This window comes from Schistocerca americana, chromosome 1 (assembly GCF_021461395.2).
Source record: "Schistocerca americana isolate TAMUIC-IGC-003095 chromosome 1, iqSchAmer2.1, whole genome shotgun sequence".
Classification (NCBI taxonomy): Eukaryota; Metazoa; Arthropoda; class Insecta; order Orthoptera; family Acrididae; genus Schistocerca; species Schistocerca americana.
In genome coordinates this window covers 321,942,811-321,962,009 of record NC_060119.1, presented here as the reverse complement: position 1 = coordinate 321,962,009, position 19,199 = coordinate 321,942,811, and the positions used below count along the sequence as shown (strand labels likewise).

Sequence of the window (19,199 nt, the reverse complement as noted above, 5' to 3'; positions counted from 1 at the left end):
GAAGGTCTCTCTCTCAAACTTCCCACATTTTAAACTTTCACAGAAAAGCAAGTATGAAAGATATGAAATTCAAAATGCAAGAACAACTTTATGCATTTTGCATGCTTTCGTGCACTTCAGTTTTGGCACATACTATGTCAAAACTATATGCATGTTCTTGCCACATGATTTCATATCACTGTAGAAATTGCATGTCTGTGCAGCTCTCAAAGTTGGAATATTGTCCACTTTATTCACTTTCAGTTAGTCTTTCATGCAACCCGGGAAAAGTCTTATCCGTTTATAATCTGGTAAATGTGCCAATCTGATAATTTCATACAACTTCAGATCCCTGGAACGGCAAATGCTTGGGTCAGGATCTTGTAAATAGTTGTAGTTCAAATGGGAAAAGTATTGTTCAGAGAGAGAATGTTTATTAACAAATCATACATTGTTGGGAACACAGACTGTAAGCATACCAACATACATTGCTCCATTTACTGTAATATGGAGAAGTCGGTCTTTAACAAGGTCGCACAAGACATTAAATTTGGTCCTATCCCAAAAAAGGTAGAATGAAAGTGTGCATATGTTGTTAGGCCCAGTATTAAATGCTGACTACTCCAAAAAGATGGCAAGGAAACACAATCTTTCCAAGAAAGTTGCCATTGTCATCCATATGACACAAAAATTCACGACAAAGCTTGTTAAGGTGGCCTGTCATTAATTACCTCTTCCTGTAGATTTTTATTTATAAGCAGGCCTACCGGTATATTAACGGGCAATTTCAAAACATGTACAGGATTGAAGGTTTACTGTAATAGGTCGGGGCTCAAATTTGCTGTCAGAATTACCATCATAGCACTTATAATTGGCATGAGATTTGTATGTAAGCAACTCCAAGCATTGGCACTGCAGTCGTTGCAGAGGCTCCAGAGGCATGCGTGTCTGTTTCCAGCTTGTTAAAATGTTTTCTGAGTAAATTTATTCTAGAAAAATAGCCTTGGACCATTTGATAAATGCTGCCCATCAATCAAGAGTCCTTCTTCTTGCATGCAGCAGGCAGAGGTCAGCAGAACAGGTGTACTACCAGTTTTTCTGCTGGAGAAATATGAACCAATTCACCAGTGTTCCCCACTGTCATTCCCTGTTTGCCTGATGAGCAACACTATTTGTTATGTACAGACTGACTATATCTGTGGTTTTCAACATGGCCTGTTGGTACAGTGTCTAATCAAAATACGGCAATTAAAGAGGAGCATTGTGTGTATATTTCAGGGCACTACCCCTTTTGAGCTGTAATTTATTTTATTTATTTTTTCTTTGCCTCCAGTTTAAACACGAGAACAAGTCGCAAACAAAACATAATTACAACTTTTGACATCTTTGTTTTCCATTAAGTTAGAACAGTAAGGGCATGCAAGAGTTAAATTTACAACATATCACATTGCGATGCAATATTTCAGGATCAGAATAGCACTCGACTGTGTAGGGTGAGCACTTGCATGTGCTATTTGAATGTATGCAACAGAAAATTCATTGCAAAATTTAATGGGTACTGGAAAGAGAAGTATCATTCTGGATGAATAATTTTAGGAATTTTTAACAAATTGATGCTATGTGTGACAATAAAGGAAAAGGAGACTGTGAGTAGAGGATATAAAGTTTGAGCCACAACATTCTGCCACACATTCACATTTTGTACTTCCAGTGGTACTATCCTAGTCAAGAGGTCAAATTTCTATTTTGTTCCTTGATGAATTTTTAGGCCAGTCAGATGGTGATTTTGAGTGGCAAGTTTTGTATAAGCTTTTTTAATAAGCTTTCTATACATTTCCAAGGGTGCCGAATCCAAACTTTCTAAGTCGCACCAAAATGTCAGCCCTGAAATGGGTCAAAAGTCAAAAAAGCATGAAAAAATGTTCTTTTTTAAAAAAAACTAAATATGAAAATAAGGAAGGTAATATTTACCACAAAATAGGTCTCAATAAGTTTTTTTATGGCATGTAGTGCATGTTGGAAGTTTAGTGTGGTTTTGGGCACTGCCACCAAAACCCAACTCCCTCAGTAGGCTACGATGTTAATTCACATGGTAAAATGAAAGCGTCCATTCCTCCTAAAATTGAAAGTTGTTCAAAACACTTATGTTAATGGCATAATAATAATAATAATAATAATAATAATAAACCCCGTGGAGGCCCAGGAAAAGAATAGGCCTCTGGTATGTTCTGCCAGTCGTAAAAGGCGACGAAAAGAACAAACCACTAATAGGGCTAACCCCCCTTTTAGTGTGATTATTTGGTTCAGGATAAAACTAATGAAGCCTCGGACAAGTGCTGTCATGGTCGGGGACGACGCTTGAACCCTATGCCCGTCCACAATGGTAACAACACTGTTAGCCACATGGAAAATGATTTAAATCCAAATAGAGGTGTTTTGCAGGATATGCTTCCTGCAACCACTCTAGAAGGAAAACAAAGACAGTTGATGAGATGGTCAGATGAAATTAACCGGCACCTCATGTTCTGTTACTACCAAGCAACAAACTTAGGAACCAACACAACAGATCACAAGTATACACAACATTTATTACCAGATACCCAGAATGAAAATTTTTAACAGAACAACGACTAGCTGATCAGATAATCAAAATCAGATAATCAAAAATAACAGGATACCCCAGTCAGAATTAGAAAACATCAAACAACAAGTACAACAAATACTGGAACAAAATAATGTGCAATCAGGAGGAGAAGAAAATACAGTAATGGACTCAAACATCCAAGAGCAAACAAACAAAGAACAACACGCATCAATTAAACAATCAGAGGAAAATGAAATCTTAAGACAGCCACCAGAACAAGCACAAATAGGACATGAAGTGACACACATGTTAGGTATAGAAGAAAAATTTCAGCTGACATATATAGAATACAAAGACACAAATACAGACATTAGACCATTCTTGCATAGACCACCAAATAACCCACAAGTCAAAACTACTACTACTACTACTACTACTACTATCAACACAATCATACACAACAAAATAAATGAAAATACAACTATGGAAGAGTTACAACTACTGATTTATATAGGAGCACTCACTACACTAAATATACACACTAGGCAGAGATCAGAAACAACCAACTCACAGAAGAAACCCACAAAACCAGCACGGCAACACAGGCTACAGATCAGAATAGAAAAACTGAGAAAAGACATCGAACAGCTAACACAATTTATAAGAAATGAAATATCAGACAGAAAACGAAAAAGGTTAGGTAAAATCTCACAACAAGAAGCGATAGAGCAATTAGATGAAAATAAGCAGAAATTACAATCATTGGCCAAACGACTTAGAAGATACAAAAAAAGTGAAAATAGAAGGAAACAAAACCAAACATTCAACACAAACCAAAAGAAATTTTACCAGACATTAGATAACACACACATTAAAATAGACAATCCACCGAACATAACAGACATGGAACACTTCTGGAGCAACATATGGTCAAACCCGGTACAACGTAACAGGCATGCACGGTGGATACAAGCAGAAACAGACACATACGAGATGATACCACAAATGCCTGAAGTGATAATTTTGCAACATGAAGTCACCCAAGCAATTAATTCTACTCGCAATTGGAAAGCCCCTGGAAAAGATAAAATAGCAAATTTCTGGCTAAAGAAGTTAACCTCAACACATTCACATCTAACTAAATTATTTAACATAATAGAGGGAAACATTCCACGTGGGAAAAATATATCTAAAAACAAAGATGATGTGACTTACCAAACGAAAGAACTGGCACGTCGATAGACACACAAACAAACACAAATATACACACACAATTCTAGCTTTCGCAACCAACGGGTTGCTTCGTCAGGAAAGAGGGAAGGAGAGGGAAAGACAAAAGGATGTGGGTTTTAAATGAGGGGGTAAGGAGTCATTCCAATCCCGGGAGCGGAAAGACTTACCTTAGGGGGAAAAAAGGACGGGTATACTCTCTCTCTCTCTCTCTCTCTCTCTCTCTCTCTCTCTCTCTCTCTCTCTCTCTCTCTCGCGCGCCCACACACACACACACACACACACATACAGACACAAGCAGACATATTAAAAGGCGAAGAGTTTGGGCAGAGATGTCAGTCGAGGCGAAAGTGCAGAGGCAAAGATGTTGTTGAATGACAGGTGAGGTATGAGTGGCGGCAACTTGAAATTAGCGGAGATTGAGGCCTGGTGGATAACGGGAAGAGAGGATATATTGAAGAGCAAGTTCCCATCTCCGGAGTTCAGATAGGTTGGTGTTAGTGGGAAGTATCCAGATAACCCGGACGGTGTAACACTGTGCCAAGATGTGCTGGCCGTGCACCAAGGCATGTTTAGCCACAGGGTGATCCTCATTACCAACAAACACTGTCTGCCTGTGTCCATTCATGCGAATGGCAGTTTGTTGCTGGTCATTCCCACATAGAATGCGTCACAGTGTAGGCAGGTCAGTTGGTAAATCACGTGGGTGCTTTCACACGTGGCTCTGCCTTTGATCGTGTACACCTTCCAGGTTACAGGACTAGAGTAGGTGGTGGTGGGAGGGTGCATGGGACAGGTAAAACGGTGTAAAACCTGTCCCATGCACCCTCCCACCACCACCTACTCCTGCTTGTGTCTGTATGTGTGGATGGATATGTGCGTGTGTGCGAGTGTATACCTGTCCTTTTTTCCCCCAAAGGTAAGTCTTTCCGCTCCCGGGATTGGAATGACTCCTTACCCTCTCCCTTAAAACCCACTTCCTTTCGTCTTCCCCTCTCCTTCCCTCTTTCCTGATGAGGCAACAGTTTGTTGCGAAAGCTTGAATTTTGTGTGTATGTTTGTGTTTGTTTGTGTGTCTATCGACCTGCCAGCGCTTTCGTTCGGTAAGTCACCTCATCTTCGTTTTTATATATAATTTTTCCCACGTGGAATGTTTCCTTCTATTATACGTATATATACAACTATAGAAATCTGTAATAATTGATACATGTTCAATTACCCGAAAGTTCCTAAATGCAATGTAACATATACCGTACAGTTAAAAGGAAGTCGCGCTTGATCAAGGTCGGCGTCACTTTCCATTTTTAACCAGACATAATGTCTGAGAAAGGAAAGAAATAATAATAATAACAACAACAATTGTTATTATATTATTAATATAATAATTTTAAAGAAATTCCATCCTCTTGCGCTTCATGTGCTACTGTGCTCGTCTTTACTTCGTTCGTCCACAAAATGAGAATACGTACGAGTATGTTACAACTAAGTAAGATAATAGATGACTAATTTCAGTTCATATCAGGTAATCGATAAAAAATTAGAGATGAAACCAATGTATATGTTTGGTTGCTATAACGAGGTCAGAGGATTACACAACGGCAAATTAAAACGACAACAATGTGAGATATAGCTTACCTTCATCTGTAAAAGTCCTCGTTTCAATCTCCTGTCCCTCCCCTACACCCAACATGGCTTCTTCTAAGTCTTGTGAATGGAGGTGGTTTACATTCTCACAAACTGTATCACAGTTGATACAGCACTTTGAGAGATGCAGGCTTGTTTTTCAGCTTCTACAAGAGTAGCCATAACACATATTTCGCATTTTCATGTCATATATGTCAGGATAACATCAGGTGCTAGTGACTGAAGCATAGCCGTTGGAACCAAGTGATACTTGGACCTCGTCCAACCACATTCTTTGGGATTTTTGTTTTTGCTCAGCCACTTTGTTGTATCTGATGGAACACTCGGAGAATATGCTGGCAAGCTGCATCCTCAGTTGGTGGTAGAGAAGCAATGTTAGCAATTGTTCTTTGCCCCATTTCCGAAAATTTGGATTCAGCACCCTCTAAAACAAACATAAAGCTTTTTTTTTTTTTAAAAAAAAAAAACCCTACAAAACTTTCCACTATTTGGTCTCTCTGAGCACCATTTGACTAGGCTGTTGAATAGTCAAAATGCAGTCAGTAGCCACTTATTCATTTTAAAAAGTGAAAAAGTATTGTTCTATACACAAAATTATGTCTATAATAGCACTGATTACACTGAACAACAAATTTGAAGTGTTTTCATCTTCATAAATATTTAGCTCTAGTTTTTTAAGTAATCTACATTTTTGTATAAATAACTCACTAACTAAATAATACATTCATGTTCCTAGATTCAGCATAAGAAATTTTAAGTGAATAATTACTTGAATTGCGTTATGTATTGTGCATTGATAAATTTCAGTTCCATTCTGGAAGGGCAATAGTAAAATATTAAGAAAAATGAAGATAATATTACATGAATAAAAATACTTTGTAAATCTACTTTGTACCCGAACTACGTAAAGTACAAAAGAAAATATATACACTAACTGGTCACAAATGTATATAAAGGATTACAAATGTTAAATGCCCATATGTACAGTATGTACAGTTACATATTTTGTTCAGAGATAAATTCAGAAAATGACCGTTTTTGCTTGGCTTGATGTTTATACACATGCTATGGAACATCCCTTATGACAGTCCAGCAGTAATCTGCTAAAATAATAGGGCCCCACTTTCCAGCATACCTCTTCTCAAATGTGGCAAGATCTTGATGAAATTGCTCCCCATGTTAATCATTCACTGCACCACAATCTTTGAGTAAGAAGTCAAGATGACTATGTAAGAAATGCATTTTCAATGACATGTTACAACCAAGTTTTTCATAAGATGACAACATGTTATCTACAGTCTCCTTGTAATTTATTGCTTGTTTGTCCCCTAAGAACTGTGAACAGACTGTCTTAAAACATTCCCATGCATGCTTCTCATCATCTTATATGATTCCATCAAAAGTATGGTCTCCAAAAAGCTCTCGAATCTGTGGGCCTACAAAGATACCCTCCTTTACTTTGGCATCACTTAAGTAAGGGAATTTTTGCCTAAGCAGTTAAATGCGTCACCGACTTTGTTCATTCCCTTAAAAGTTTTTCATGAGACCCAACTTGATGTGCAAGGGCGGGAGCAGAATCTGTTTAGGGTCTACTAGAGGTTCACTCTTAATGTTCTTTATACCTGGTTGAAGAGATTTTCTGGTGGGCCACTCATGTTTACTGTAATGAGATGCACGAGCACAGCTATCCGATTCACAGAGAAAGCAGCAATATTTAGTACATACCTAGTAGAGCGCAACCACTTTCAAGTCACCACAAATTTGCCATTGAGAGTCATTATACTTGTTGGCTTCTTGTAAAATTTTCATGTTTTGGTATGACTCTTTCATATGCACACTATGCCCAACTGGAATAGAAGGAAGCTCATTACTAATATGTAAAAGAAATGCTTTTAAGCTCAACTTTGATGAATCAATGAAGTGTCTCCACTCATCACAGTTGTAATTAATTCTGAGAGCCTTCATTAGACCATTCCCCAAAACTATCTTGCGTGTTAAAAAAAAGGAGTGAATTGTTGCTCTCTTCTGCAGTAAAATGAAACATTTACATTGCTTTCCAGAAAATTGCGCTGCTACAATCTTGATGCTAAAATCTCAGCCTTAGCTTTGGAGAGCTCCAAATCTCTAATGAGGTAACTTAACTCATTTGGAGACAATTTTTGTGGAACATCAGTTGATATATTTGAAAGAAACTCTGGATCTTGTGATGTACATGGTTCAGGACATTCAGAATCCCCATCAGGAGTAATCTCGTACTCTTGTCGGTGGTTCAGGTATTGGCAATCCTTCCTCTTGTAGAACTGGATGTATGGTAGGAGGAACCATACAAAAGTAGCAGTCACTGACGTGGTTAGTTGGCTCATGCCCAGATCATGGGCACTGTAAAGGGCATTGAACGTCCTTTCCCATGCATCCAATTCCTGAGGTTGCTGGCACAAGTGTTGCAGATCACATGTGGAGCTCAGGGTTTATCCTGACCACTTATTTTGCACCCAAAATAACAACTGTGAGAGCTTTTTTTAATCAGTGGAGTTATTTGCAGTTTTTGTGAAGCAAATATCACTTCTCCACACACATAACAAAATGTGTCAGCACTGTTAACACAAACTCATGGCATTTTTGTTCACTTCAGTAGCAGTCAACTTGAGCAACTGGTAGTTAATATTGAAACAAATGTGCAAAAATTATTACATGCATTAATAAAGTCACCGAAGTTGAAGAGAAGGGAGACAAAAAGAGCACTAAAATTGGTATCAGAATGTTTATACCTGAAACATTGCACACAAGTAAGACCAGGGACAATAATATAATCCATTGTAACTAGTTATTATGAATTTGACAAATCATTATAATATTTGGTTTTAAACTTAAGATAAAAATCTGTGTATAATTATCTCACCGTAATAAAACAGTGTAAAATGAAAAGTAGAGCTAATTGTGAATTGTCTTTGTGATATTCGCAATCAACACTTTAGTATTTATAGGAATTGGCTATTTTCATTCGATTTACATTTTCATTGTTGCACAGTATTATGGACTCCACCAGAAAGAAATTTAATGACATTTGAGGTGGAATAATTGTGTGTGTGTCAATGTAAGAGAGGTGGGAGTGAGTGAGTGAGTGAGGAGTGTCATTTTGTAGATTTACTCTTCAGTGTGACAATGTGTTTAGCCCATTTATCTCCATTTGTTTCTTTTAATAGATGTGAGGGCACTAATAACCTCACTGTAGAGCACCTGTAAAATCCAAACACAACAGCACACACACGACACAGCGTACTGCAGTGGTGGTATTTGCCTAAAAAAAAAATTTCCTGAAGCATACCACCACAAACAGCCTGTAGATCACCCCTATTATTGCTGTTTTGGAAGTTACGTTATAAGTGTTATAACTTTTAATGTTCACCTTATAAGGTGAAGCTGAAAATGTGCTGTAACTTATTAAACATAAAAGAAAAACCACTTGGCAAAAAATTACACGTGAGTGACTGGTACCACTATCACAAACTAAATTCATTTTGTAGTCAGGGCTGCTGTGTTACCTAATATGGTGAAAGAGTGAGAAAATTATATTATGGAAAATGATTACTGTGATATATTATTCTTTTATCAGCATTAGTCCCAAATTAAAAAGTGAAGGGAAGTAAACACACTGCTAGGAAGGCTAGTGTGGCACAACCTGATATGATATTTAGTGACATAATGCATCTTCAGCCAGTATTGAGACTGCTGCATAAATGTTGATCAGTTTTGAACATTAAAGTTGTTCCCTTCTTAACCAGTTCCTGCACTGACAACCTCATCATTGGGGTCCCTAAACATGCTACCCTCTTCTCCCCTACACACACACACACACACACACACACACACACACACACACACACACACCAAGTGCACTTTGTGGAATCTGGATTTGGGACTTTCCAAAATTGGTTCTTTCTGACTTTCTTCCTCCTTACTTAGCAAATGAATCTGATAATGTAACATATGTTGCATTGTATTTTTTTCCCCTCTCCTAATAATGTGAATGGTAATATCAGACAATACACTTTGTTTACTGTGGTGTGAAAGTGGTCCTTTATTTTGCTTTCTAATCACAAACAATTCTCAAATGAGAGATTCAATATTCCATCAGATGAAATCCAAAAGATCACTGCAATGGTAAATTTTGTGCTGTATGTGTAAATTAAACATTGGCATTGTCCAAATTACTCATTCCTATAAAATAGTAAATGAATAGTGGAAGAAAATTGTTTCTTTTCAGATATTTCATTAACTGGTGAAGATATGAGAAAGCTGTTGTGGTTTGTACAGCTTAGAGTAAGATCATATAGTACTGCACCGCATAGTGGAAGAAAGGTGACCCATTCATGTAGAAATCTGTTTGGTTAACAGAGAAGAGACAGGAGTGCCTAATTTTCAGTGCAAGATTCAAGGAGGAATTTAAGTAGTGAAATGCCTTGTTAGCATGATTTGCCAGAATTGCATACATCTTAAGGAATAATAAGGTTTGAAGATAACTACATGATGTGGTTGGTATGATATGCATGTCCCGTGCTGTCATATTCATTTTTAAACAATAGTGTATGTTCAGTTAAAGTGAAGGCAAGAAAACCACTGACACCTGCTACCAGAGCCAAACATTCTTTCTTGGCAACATTTTTTGGCATTTATTGCAAAGTGCTACCAAAGTTTCTCTGACTGGAAATATGAATTTTGGGAACAATATCAACTGAATGTGTTTCCAATTGTGCTTGTAAAGGTGGCTCTCTGTATTCATAGGGTTTTGGTTTTTCTTCCACTCACAACAACACAGTGGTGCCTAATGAGATTAGGCAGAATAATGTTGTGGCTGGGAATGCAATGAATGAAGTAATTTTTGTTCCATGCAAATTGTCAGACTTTTTAACATCTCCTAATAAAGCATGGAGAAGAATCAGAAAAACTACAGATTGAAGTTTCAGGCTGTTAGCATGGGCTGGAATCAGTCTTGTACTGGTAGATTCCCACGTTCTCTAAAGTGTCTCATTGACATTGCTAATGGATGGAGTGGGGATCGTGGCACTTTATTATCAGGCAGACATGTATCACTGGTGATCCATTTCTTTTTAATCAATATTATTTGTATTTGTACAACATTTTAAATGATGTCATGGAGAAGGTATATCAAATCTCATGGCTGAAATGCAAAATTAAAATTGAACAAAGTGTCCTTGGGCTATGCATAAGATACATGAGGAAGTTTCTGTTGTGGAAGAGAACCAGTTTCTCCAGAGAATTTTGCATAGGATCAAGTGAAGCTCTGGTGGCAGCTTTAAGTGGTCATACTTCATGCCAGATAGTTTTGACTGCCGGTACATTGACACAAAAATTCTCATCCTGTGTCACCATACCTTCAAGGGGTGTAATTTCTAGTACTGCTCACATAAACTTTTAAAAAAGAACATAGAAATTTTAACTTTTGGAATAGAAGTTTTTTTTTCTTCTGAGATGAAAGTGGAATTGTCGGGAACATGCATTCAGTCCTCATAGGAGGAACCAACCTTTTCTTAAGGGAGGGAAACAAAGATACTTCTTTCTGTTCTAAGTGTTCTTGGTGGCAATACTGGGAGTTGCAACTCTTGATGATAAGTATCGGCCAGTATTTCTGGAATAATTTACTGTTACCAGGCTACTGTGTGCAACTGTTCAGTGTGTAGCTTGAGAAGTCAGAAGTTGCCATAGAGAGATATCAGTTTGCACAGGCGAATGGCATGCATTATGCTGAGACAAAGACCCCACTAGTACACATTTTAATTTCTGTTATAAAAAATTTGGTGTTCTTTCCTATTTTCAGAGTGAAGACAAAAACTTAAAGCCACCTCAGAACGTAGAAGGTTGTTTGTTAGCTCTTGATTATGTGGTTAAACAGGATTATTTTCCACAAAGTACAAAGGACACACTTATGGTCTTCCTTGACAGGTAAACTACTTGTGGGTTCTGATTTTTTTATCTGAAATGATCATAATGTACTTTTAAAGCCACTAAAAAAATTTTAGTTCAATTGTAAAACAACTAATTTGTTTCCACAGAGCAACAAGAATCCAAGTAAATTCCTCAACAAAACAGAGATTACTGAGCAATCTGCAGCAAAGAAAAATGTGACATTTATAACCAGTTTTTAAAAACTTTTACTTGCCAGAGCTACTGAGTTCCTGACAGGGTTTCATAATGAATGATACAGTTGTGGAACTGACATTTTCATTTATTTATATTTCTGTGATAATGGCTCCAGTGTGTGATTGATATACACTTCCATAAAAACTAGTAGATTCAACTTGGGACTAAGTTGGTTGTTTGGAACAGCAGTGATAAATCTTGGCATGTCATAACTTATTGCAGGTGATATATCACCAAAAGACAGACCATTGTCCTACAAAAAGGTCTTTGATTGAATCTGTTACTAAAGTAAACAATGATGTATCTTACTTTTGTAAACAATGTGAAGTTGGTACAAGACATAAGTGATTATTCTATTTCCAATCATGTTAAACAGTGTAAGTTGTTAGCAGCAGAGAGAGTTTAATGAAAGAGTCAAACTGCTTAATAATTAAATTTTTAAAGTAAGTGACAGCTACAATATTTCCTGTTCTTGTCTGGTGTTTTTGTATTACTCTGTGAATGATGATGTAAAATGTCGCACCTATTTTATATCATAAAAACAAAAAATCAGCTTTCAAAATTTGCAATTTTCTTCTCCTCATGATTTTGTAAGTTTTTACTTGATAATGGGTGGAAAAATATCACTTGTTGTTGGTTAATTAAATTTTCTAGTCATTTCAAGGTGATATATCATCATAATATTTTTATGCTTGTAAAATTAGCACGTGATCTATAAAAGAAATACAGTAGAAATGTTGTTTTTAAAAATCAGTGTAGTATCACCTTTGCTCTGTAATCAGAAAAAGAACTTTAGTTCACAGTTTTCCTTTTTGTCAGTGCTGTTACCATTCTTGGGTAATTAAGATTTACACTTTTTTGGTAGGTGCAACAATAAGATTGGAACCATTCACTTCTCTCATCTAACATACATGCATATTTATATGTACAGAAGTATTCAGATACATATGTAATGAGTGGTAGCAGGGGAATGAAGAGTCATCAGAATTTGAGTTTCTAGGTACGTTGTATGCAATAATATGTCTGATTAAGGACGTATTTCAATTTCATGAATATAAAAATATAGCAAACTATGTACATTTCTCCCCTCTATGCTGTTGTCCTCCCTTCAGATACTTTGACAAAATATTGATGTTACTGTCTTCTCTAAACATACATGTAAATTAACTACATGATGAACTATCTTGGTGTAAGACGAATTGCATCCATAATACAGTTCTTGTGAATGTGCTTTGAATGCAGAACTTCTTCTCAGGACTCGGGAAGTAAGTGTTCACACATTAAGTTGATATTAAACAATATTTTTGAAAATATAACCACAAGGTCTTCCATGATGGATTTTTAGTATTAAAAGATCTTAGGGCTTTGTCTTGGTAGTTATCTATAGAAATATGTTTATAGGTATGTTTAGCAATCTGAAGTTAGTGTGAGAGCTAATTTTTTATGCATTTGCATAATCAGTGCGATGTGCTAAAGGCAAAGGGATTCATCTGGCTCAGAAATCATAGTTACCGGGAGGCAAATAAAACTGCAAAAAGGACTGTGGCAAACGTAAAGGCAGCGGCAAGGAAAAAGGTTTATGAGGTAACTGAAACAGGTGTTGAGATTTTCAGAATAGCTAGAACATGAGACAAATAATGAGAAGAGAATGGTGCCCCAATAGGAAAGCTGTGGGAGCAATATTTGAACATCTTCTCGATGCGGAAAATCCAAGATAAGTCTTCAGCAATGGTGTTTCCTTCCAGAACATGGCAGCGGATATAACTAAAGAACTGGTAGCAGCTATGGAGAAAATGAAAAGTTGAAAAACACAAAGTTCTGATGAAATCCCAGTTGAGGCTTGGAAGTGCTTCGGTGAAGAAGGGCTGGATATATTATGGGACTTGATGCAACGAATATATCAGGAAGAATGAATTCCTGATGACTGGAGAGATACTACAGTAATTCCCTTGTTCAACGGGTAGGGTGACATCATGATTGTACTAATTATAGAAGAATAAAACTAATGGCACATACTATGAAATTCGGGAGATGGTAATAGAAAGACAGCTTCAACAAGAAACAGCAGTAATAGTTGAATAGTTCAGATTCGTGCTGGAGAAAGGAATAAAACTACCAATATTTGTACTTTGGGAACTTTTAAGAGAAACAGAGGAATTACATATGGTCTCTATAAACATAGAAAAGTCTTAATACAAGTGCCATGGCAAGAAAGCTGTAGGTGTATGAGAGTAGGATGTGCCAGAGGAATATTCCACGTCTTAGTCGGGACGTGCCAGAACGCTGGTAAGAAGCAGTAGAGGGCTAACAGAATGGATACCAGCTAAAGTCAGATTGCATGGAGAGTCGGTGTTGAGCAAATAAATTTTCAGTCTGTCAGTGAATTGTCAGGTGTTAGAGAGCAAGCTCCTTAGTGTTTGATGCTCACAAATGATATAGTGTTATGTTGCACCAACAAAAATGAAATGAGATTAAAAAGTTGGAGAAATGTTTTAGAAGACAAGGAATGAAAATCAATATGATAACTGAGTCTATGTACTTACGAGGATAAGAGGAGGAAACAGTCCAGTGAATGAAACTTCAAAGTCAATAGTTTTATGTAATTAGGACCAACAGTGTCTAGTGAAAGCAATAGCTCAGCTGGATGAACAGAAAAAGTCATCAGATGTGCTGTGATAGAAAAATAAAATCTGAGGGCGAAAGGAAAGGTGTAAAAGTCAGATCTGCAAAGCTGTATAGAAAAGAGAGATGGGCACCAACGATGGCATATTATAAGGCAGTGGATGTGGCTGAAAGAAGAATTTGCGGTATCTCAAGAACTGATAGGATTGGAAATGAGGGAATAAATGACGTAAGTATCAACAAAAACAAAGGGTCAAGAAATGATGATGCAATGAAATGCACATATCAAAAAAAATAGTTCAAATGGCTCTGAGCACTATGGGACTCAACATCTTAGGTCATTAAGTCCCCTAGAACTTAGAACTACTTAAACCTAACTAACCTAAGGACATCACACACACCCATGCCCAAGGCAGGATTCGAACCTGCGACCGTAGCAGTCCTGCGGTTCCGGACTGCAGCGCCAGAACCGCTAGACCACCGCGGCCGGCGCACATATCAAAAGAAGGGGCAGTGTCTATGTTGGCAAGAGAATGGTAGGGAAAGTTGACGGGAAAAGGAAGACCAAGAAGAAAATGGACTGACTGGCCCACAAGTAGGGAAAGACTAAAACACACACACACACACACACACACACACACACACACACACACACACAAACACAAACACACACAGAGGTAGGGCTACATTGTCCCATCTAACTACATGGTTCCACAACTGTGCATAAATGAGCCAGTACAGATTAGTGTGATAAAAGATCCGTCCAATAGCTAGCAACATTGCATGCCTCTCCACAATTGAGTGCCTCAGTTATGCAGCAAGTTGTCAGGTGTACTCATAAAAATCCATGAAGGACTATCCATTCCCATAAATACTTATCTATTCAGAAGTCCGCAGGTCGTGGTTTAGTGGTCAGTGTTGCAGCTTCTGGATCACGGGGCCCCAGGGTTGATTCCCCGCTGGGTTGGGGATTTTCTTTGCCCGGGGACTGGGTGTTTGTGTTGCCCTCATCATATCATCATCAGCATTTGTGATGGTGGTAAGATTGGACTGTGTAAAAATTGAGACTTTGTATGGGCACTGATGACCTTGCAGTTGAGCACCCCACAAACCAAACTATCATCATATATATTCAGAAGCATTTACAATAATAGCTCACAAATTTTCAAGTGGGGGGAAATTTTTTGTAAGACCATGACCAAGGACTCTTAAAATGGGGCCTCCTGTTCCTGCTTCTTTTTGAGTAGGGAGACATAACACTTGAATCAAAATTAATCTCAAAAGACACTTTGTTCAGGGCTATGTAACTGTTTTTGGATGACAGTGTTCCATTGTTCACTATGTTGTGCAATTTTAACTGTGGAATATTTTTGAATCAATTTACATTATCATAAGACTTCATGTAATACTGTTTACTATGGGATTTCCCAGTAGTGTAATTAGCATTACTTAACTGTCCCAGTGGTTACATTGTGCCACAACTATGCATAAATGAGCCAGTACAAATTAGTGTGATAAAATATTTCTCTGATTTATTCTCAGTAACATGTGGAAAGTTGTTAAATAGTGTTAATTCAAAATACATCTGTTTTGGTGGTGAATGAGATAAAACACACTATAACAAAGATCCTACAGTCCAAGTCAGTGTCTAATGTATCTGCCTGCGGGTCCGGGTGTAAGAATAGGCCCAAGGTATTCCTGCCTGTTGTAAGAGGCAACTAAAACGAGTCTCTCACTTTTCGGCCCTATAGTTCAGGTCTCATTCGATGGTATGACCTGTCACTTTCAAAATTCTGCAGAAGTACAGGCCATATGGGGAAGGGCACATTACATGGTGCACGAGTTATCTATAGTGCCCTTAGATTTGATCTCCTGAATCTCTTGTCATGGCTTTGCATCTCCACCTGTGATTCAACTATTTGGGGAATGTCATCTTCTTCAGTTGTCTCCTGTCCTCTTTCACCACCATGACAATATTGGATTTCTCTGCACCCAATATCCTACATGGTAGCCAGTCCATTGTGGTGGCGCTGTCATGTACCAATTTGGTGGTAGCCCTCTGACAATACAGGGATTGCACTGCTGATGCCTGAGCTGTAAACTCCCCACGTATGCAGATGCCTGTCTTTGTGGGACATCAAGACTCCCGGCAACGGCCATCATGCCAATTGGCCTTTGCTATGGCTGGGTGGTGCCCGTGGGGAGAGCCCCAGATCAGAGTGGATGGCATCAGGGTGGATGACCTGCAATGAAGCGGACTAAGTCATCTCTTGCTGGTGACTGTAAGGCACCAGCAGCCTCTCAGAAGGGCAAGATCGAATACAGTGTGTAACGTGCCGTGACATGTCTCCTCACCCAGGGCACCACATGTAACGTGCCGGGCTGTTTCCTCTGTATTAGTGCCACTTAAAGTTCACGTCACAACCGGATGTACCAGTATTGAAACATTTCCTCACCCAGTAAATAGTGTGCAGTATTCTCGACCTATCTTGCTTTGTTTATTCAGTATTATCTTCCCGGTAGCTGCATCCATCTCGTCTAAATCACACTGAAATTAAGAAGCCAGGATCCTAGGTTAAGTTTTCCAAAATCAAAAGTCAAGATCATATTCATTGTTGAACATTTATGTCAACCACAGTACGATTTATTTGTTATTACTCGCACACACAATATTCACGTGACCAGGCCTCTTACACTTAATTGTCACATTAGGTAGGTCAAAAAATTCCAGTATTTAACAATGTTCACAATTACACTTTTTTGGTACGACCTGAAAAATTAATTGACTTGCGCACTTTTGCTCCAAGAAAATCTGACCGAGAACCCTTTGATCTTATATAGATGAGCGCTTGAATATTTGACTATTTCTGTTAATATATTATAGTTTATAATTTCCCGGGGTTAAAATGATCCTTTGTAATTGGTTTTGAAGTTAACTATTGGGTTTTATTATTTAAATAAGCTTTAAATGAGCTGTATCAATTTAAATACGCGGAACTAAATTATGCATCCGCCGTGGGAATTCCCGACTTATAACCACGGCAGCCCTGTTGAACAATAATTTTTACACATTCAAATTTACTTAATTCTTAATTAAGGCACTTACAAAGTTGAGACTGGAGTTATTTTACGTAGAAAAATAAAGGTAGCAAAGGTATCGAAACAGATCTCAGAATTATTTGGTAGTTTGGTCACAATTGGCACTGAGAGTCATACAGGCTGCAGATTTTAAGTCTTAATATCTATTTAACTAATAGACTTTACGTTAATTTACACACTTTGCTGGAATCAGTAAAATTTAGGCTTTCTTTTGGATGCAGTCTTATAGCTGAATTTGATCTATTACCTCACTTGAATTTTACTTAATATGTATTGCACAATATACGTAATTGTTCATAACTGTTAATATGATGCATTTCCAACAAAACTAATTAGCTCATTACTTTCAGAATGGACATAAGAACGTACTGAAATAATAGATTTTACAAGTGGAATTTTTATTTACACTATTTCTGAATTCTGTACTATGAGGCTGAAGGCCACAGAATCTGTAGTCTGAATCTGACTAGTGAAAATGATGAAAAAAAAGTTCATTGCTTAACTAAGTTACTGAAGGAGTGTAAAACCAAAAAAGGAGAGCAGTGGGCAACCCTGCTTCATTACAAGCGCCGACAGGTATAATCTTAAATCGTTTCCCCTCCCTCGCTACACCATGGGAGGAACATAGGGCTACAGAACGGAGAGAGCCATATTCACCTCGGTTTTTAGTCTGTAGCAGAACCGATGGGGACTCTTTTCTACCTACGAAGCTTCAGTTTTTTGTTGTCACCTTGAGGATAAGATTGGAGAAGTGACAGTTATCAAAGATGCGAAATGGCACAGTCTTGATTCAGACAGCATCCCCAGCCCAATTCCGAGCATTACTCGCCTGTGACAAGCTGGGTGATATTCCTGTTTTCGTCACTCTCCATAAAAGCCTCAACATGGTCCAGGGAATCATTTTTCAATGCGATCTCTTCTTGACAATTTAGAACGGCGCCAACTTAGAATGGCGGGGTGTTCATTTCATCTGGCACTTTTACTGGGGACCCAAAGACAGCAGGGTTGCCTTCATCTTTGCCTCTGATGGTGCTTCACTGACTGAAAAGGTCAAGGTGATGGTTTACAGCTGCAATGTTAAACCATACATCCCTCCCCTTATGCGGTGCTTTAATTGCTGGAAGTTCGGGCACGTGTCTTCTCACTGCACTTCCAGTGCCACATGTCGAGACTGCGGACGTCCAGATACTCCATGTGCACCACCTCCCACTTGCATCACATATGGAGAGCATCACTCTCCCTGCTCGCCGGACTGCCCAGTACTCCCAGAGGTGCGGAATATCATGGGAGTACAAAACCCTGGAGCAGTTGACTTACACAGAGGCTACGTGTAAATTTGAAAGATTACACCCTATTCGGTTGATGTCGACATATGCTGCAGCTACATCACCATTGCCATCCCAAGTGCCAGTGGAACCTCTGGGCCACCGGAATACATCTGCCTCCTTGGTGGTAGGGGGCAAATCTTCCTCCGTTGCTCCCAAAGCACCTACTTTGGGAGCAAGGTCCCCTCAAACGCAGGGGACATTGGTTCCCTCCCCCCTGCCAGAGGAGCAATAGCCACCTCCGGCTCCTCTCATGTGGAAGGGGACCCTTGGGGCCCTCTCTCTCAAGGTCTCCACTAATGCCATGGCGGACACTCGCCAGTGGGTGCAGGAGCCAAAAGCTATTGGACTAAGAGCTTCAGTCTTCCTCCATGCCTGAAGGTGCTTCAGAGAAATCTTCCCAGCAAGCCCCTAAAGAGAAGCGAGAGGGCAAGCAAACTAAGCAGTAGTCTGCTAGGAAATAGGACCCTCTGGTGGCCCCTACAGCACCACTCATATATCAAGTTTGCATTTGAGGATGCGATGGAAATCTTAGCGTCCCCTGCAGACCTGGATCT

The 19,199-nt window shown here is 38.6% G+C and overlaps 1 protein-coding gene across 2 annotated transcripts in view; it reads left to right on the top strand.

Annotated features, from left to right (window-relative positions):
* Nucleotides 1-12,249, top strand: part of LOC124598791 (ran GTPase-activating protein 1) — a 123,990-nt gene extending 111,741 nt beyond the window's left edge. The window contains exons 9-10 of one of the 2 annotated variants that reach the window (XM_047136027.1): nucleotides 11,274-11,398; nucleotides 11,509-12,249. In XM_047136027.1, coding sequence (XP_046991983.1) covers nucleotides 11,274-11,398; nucleotides 11,509-11,581 — 198 coding nt within the window. In that variant the 3' untranslated portion in view covers nucleotides 11,582-12,249. The remainder of the gene's footprint in view (nucleotides 1-11,273; nucleotides 11,399-11,508) is intronic. The other variant, XM_047136026.1, reaches the window with a different exon arrangement.
* Nucleotides 12,250-19,199: the final 6,950 nt, after the last annotated feature.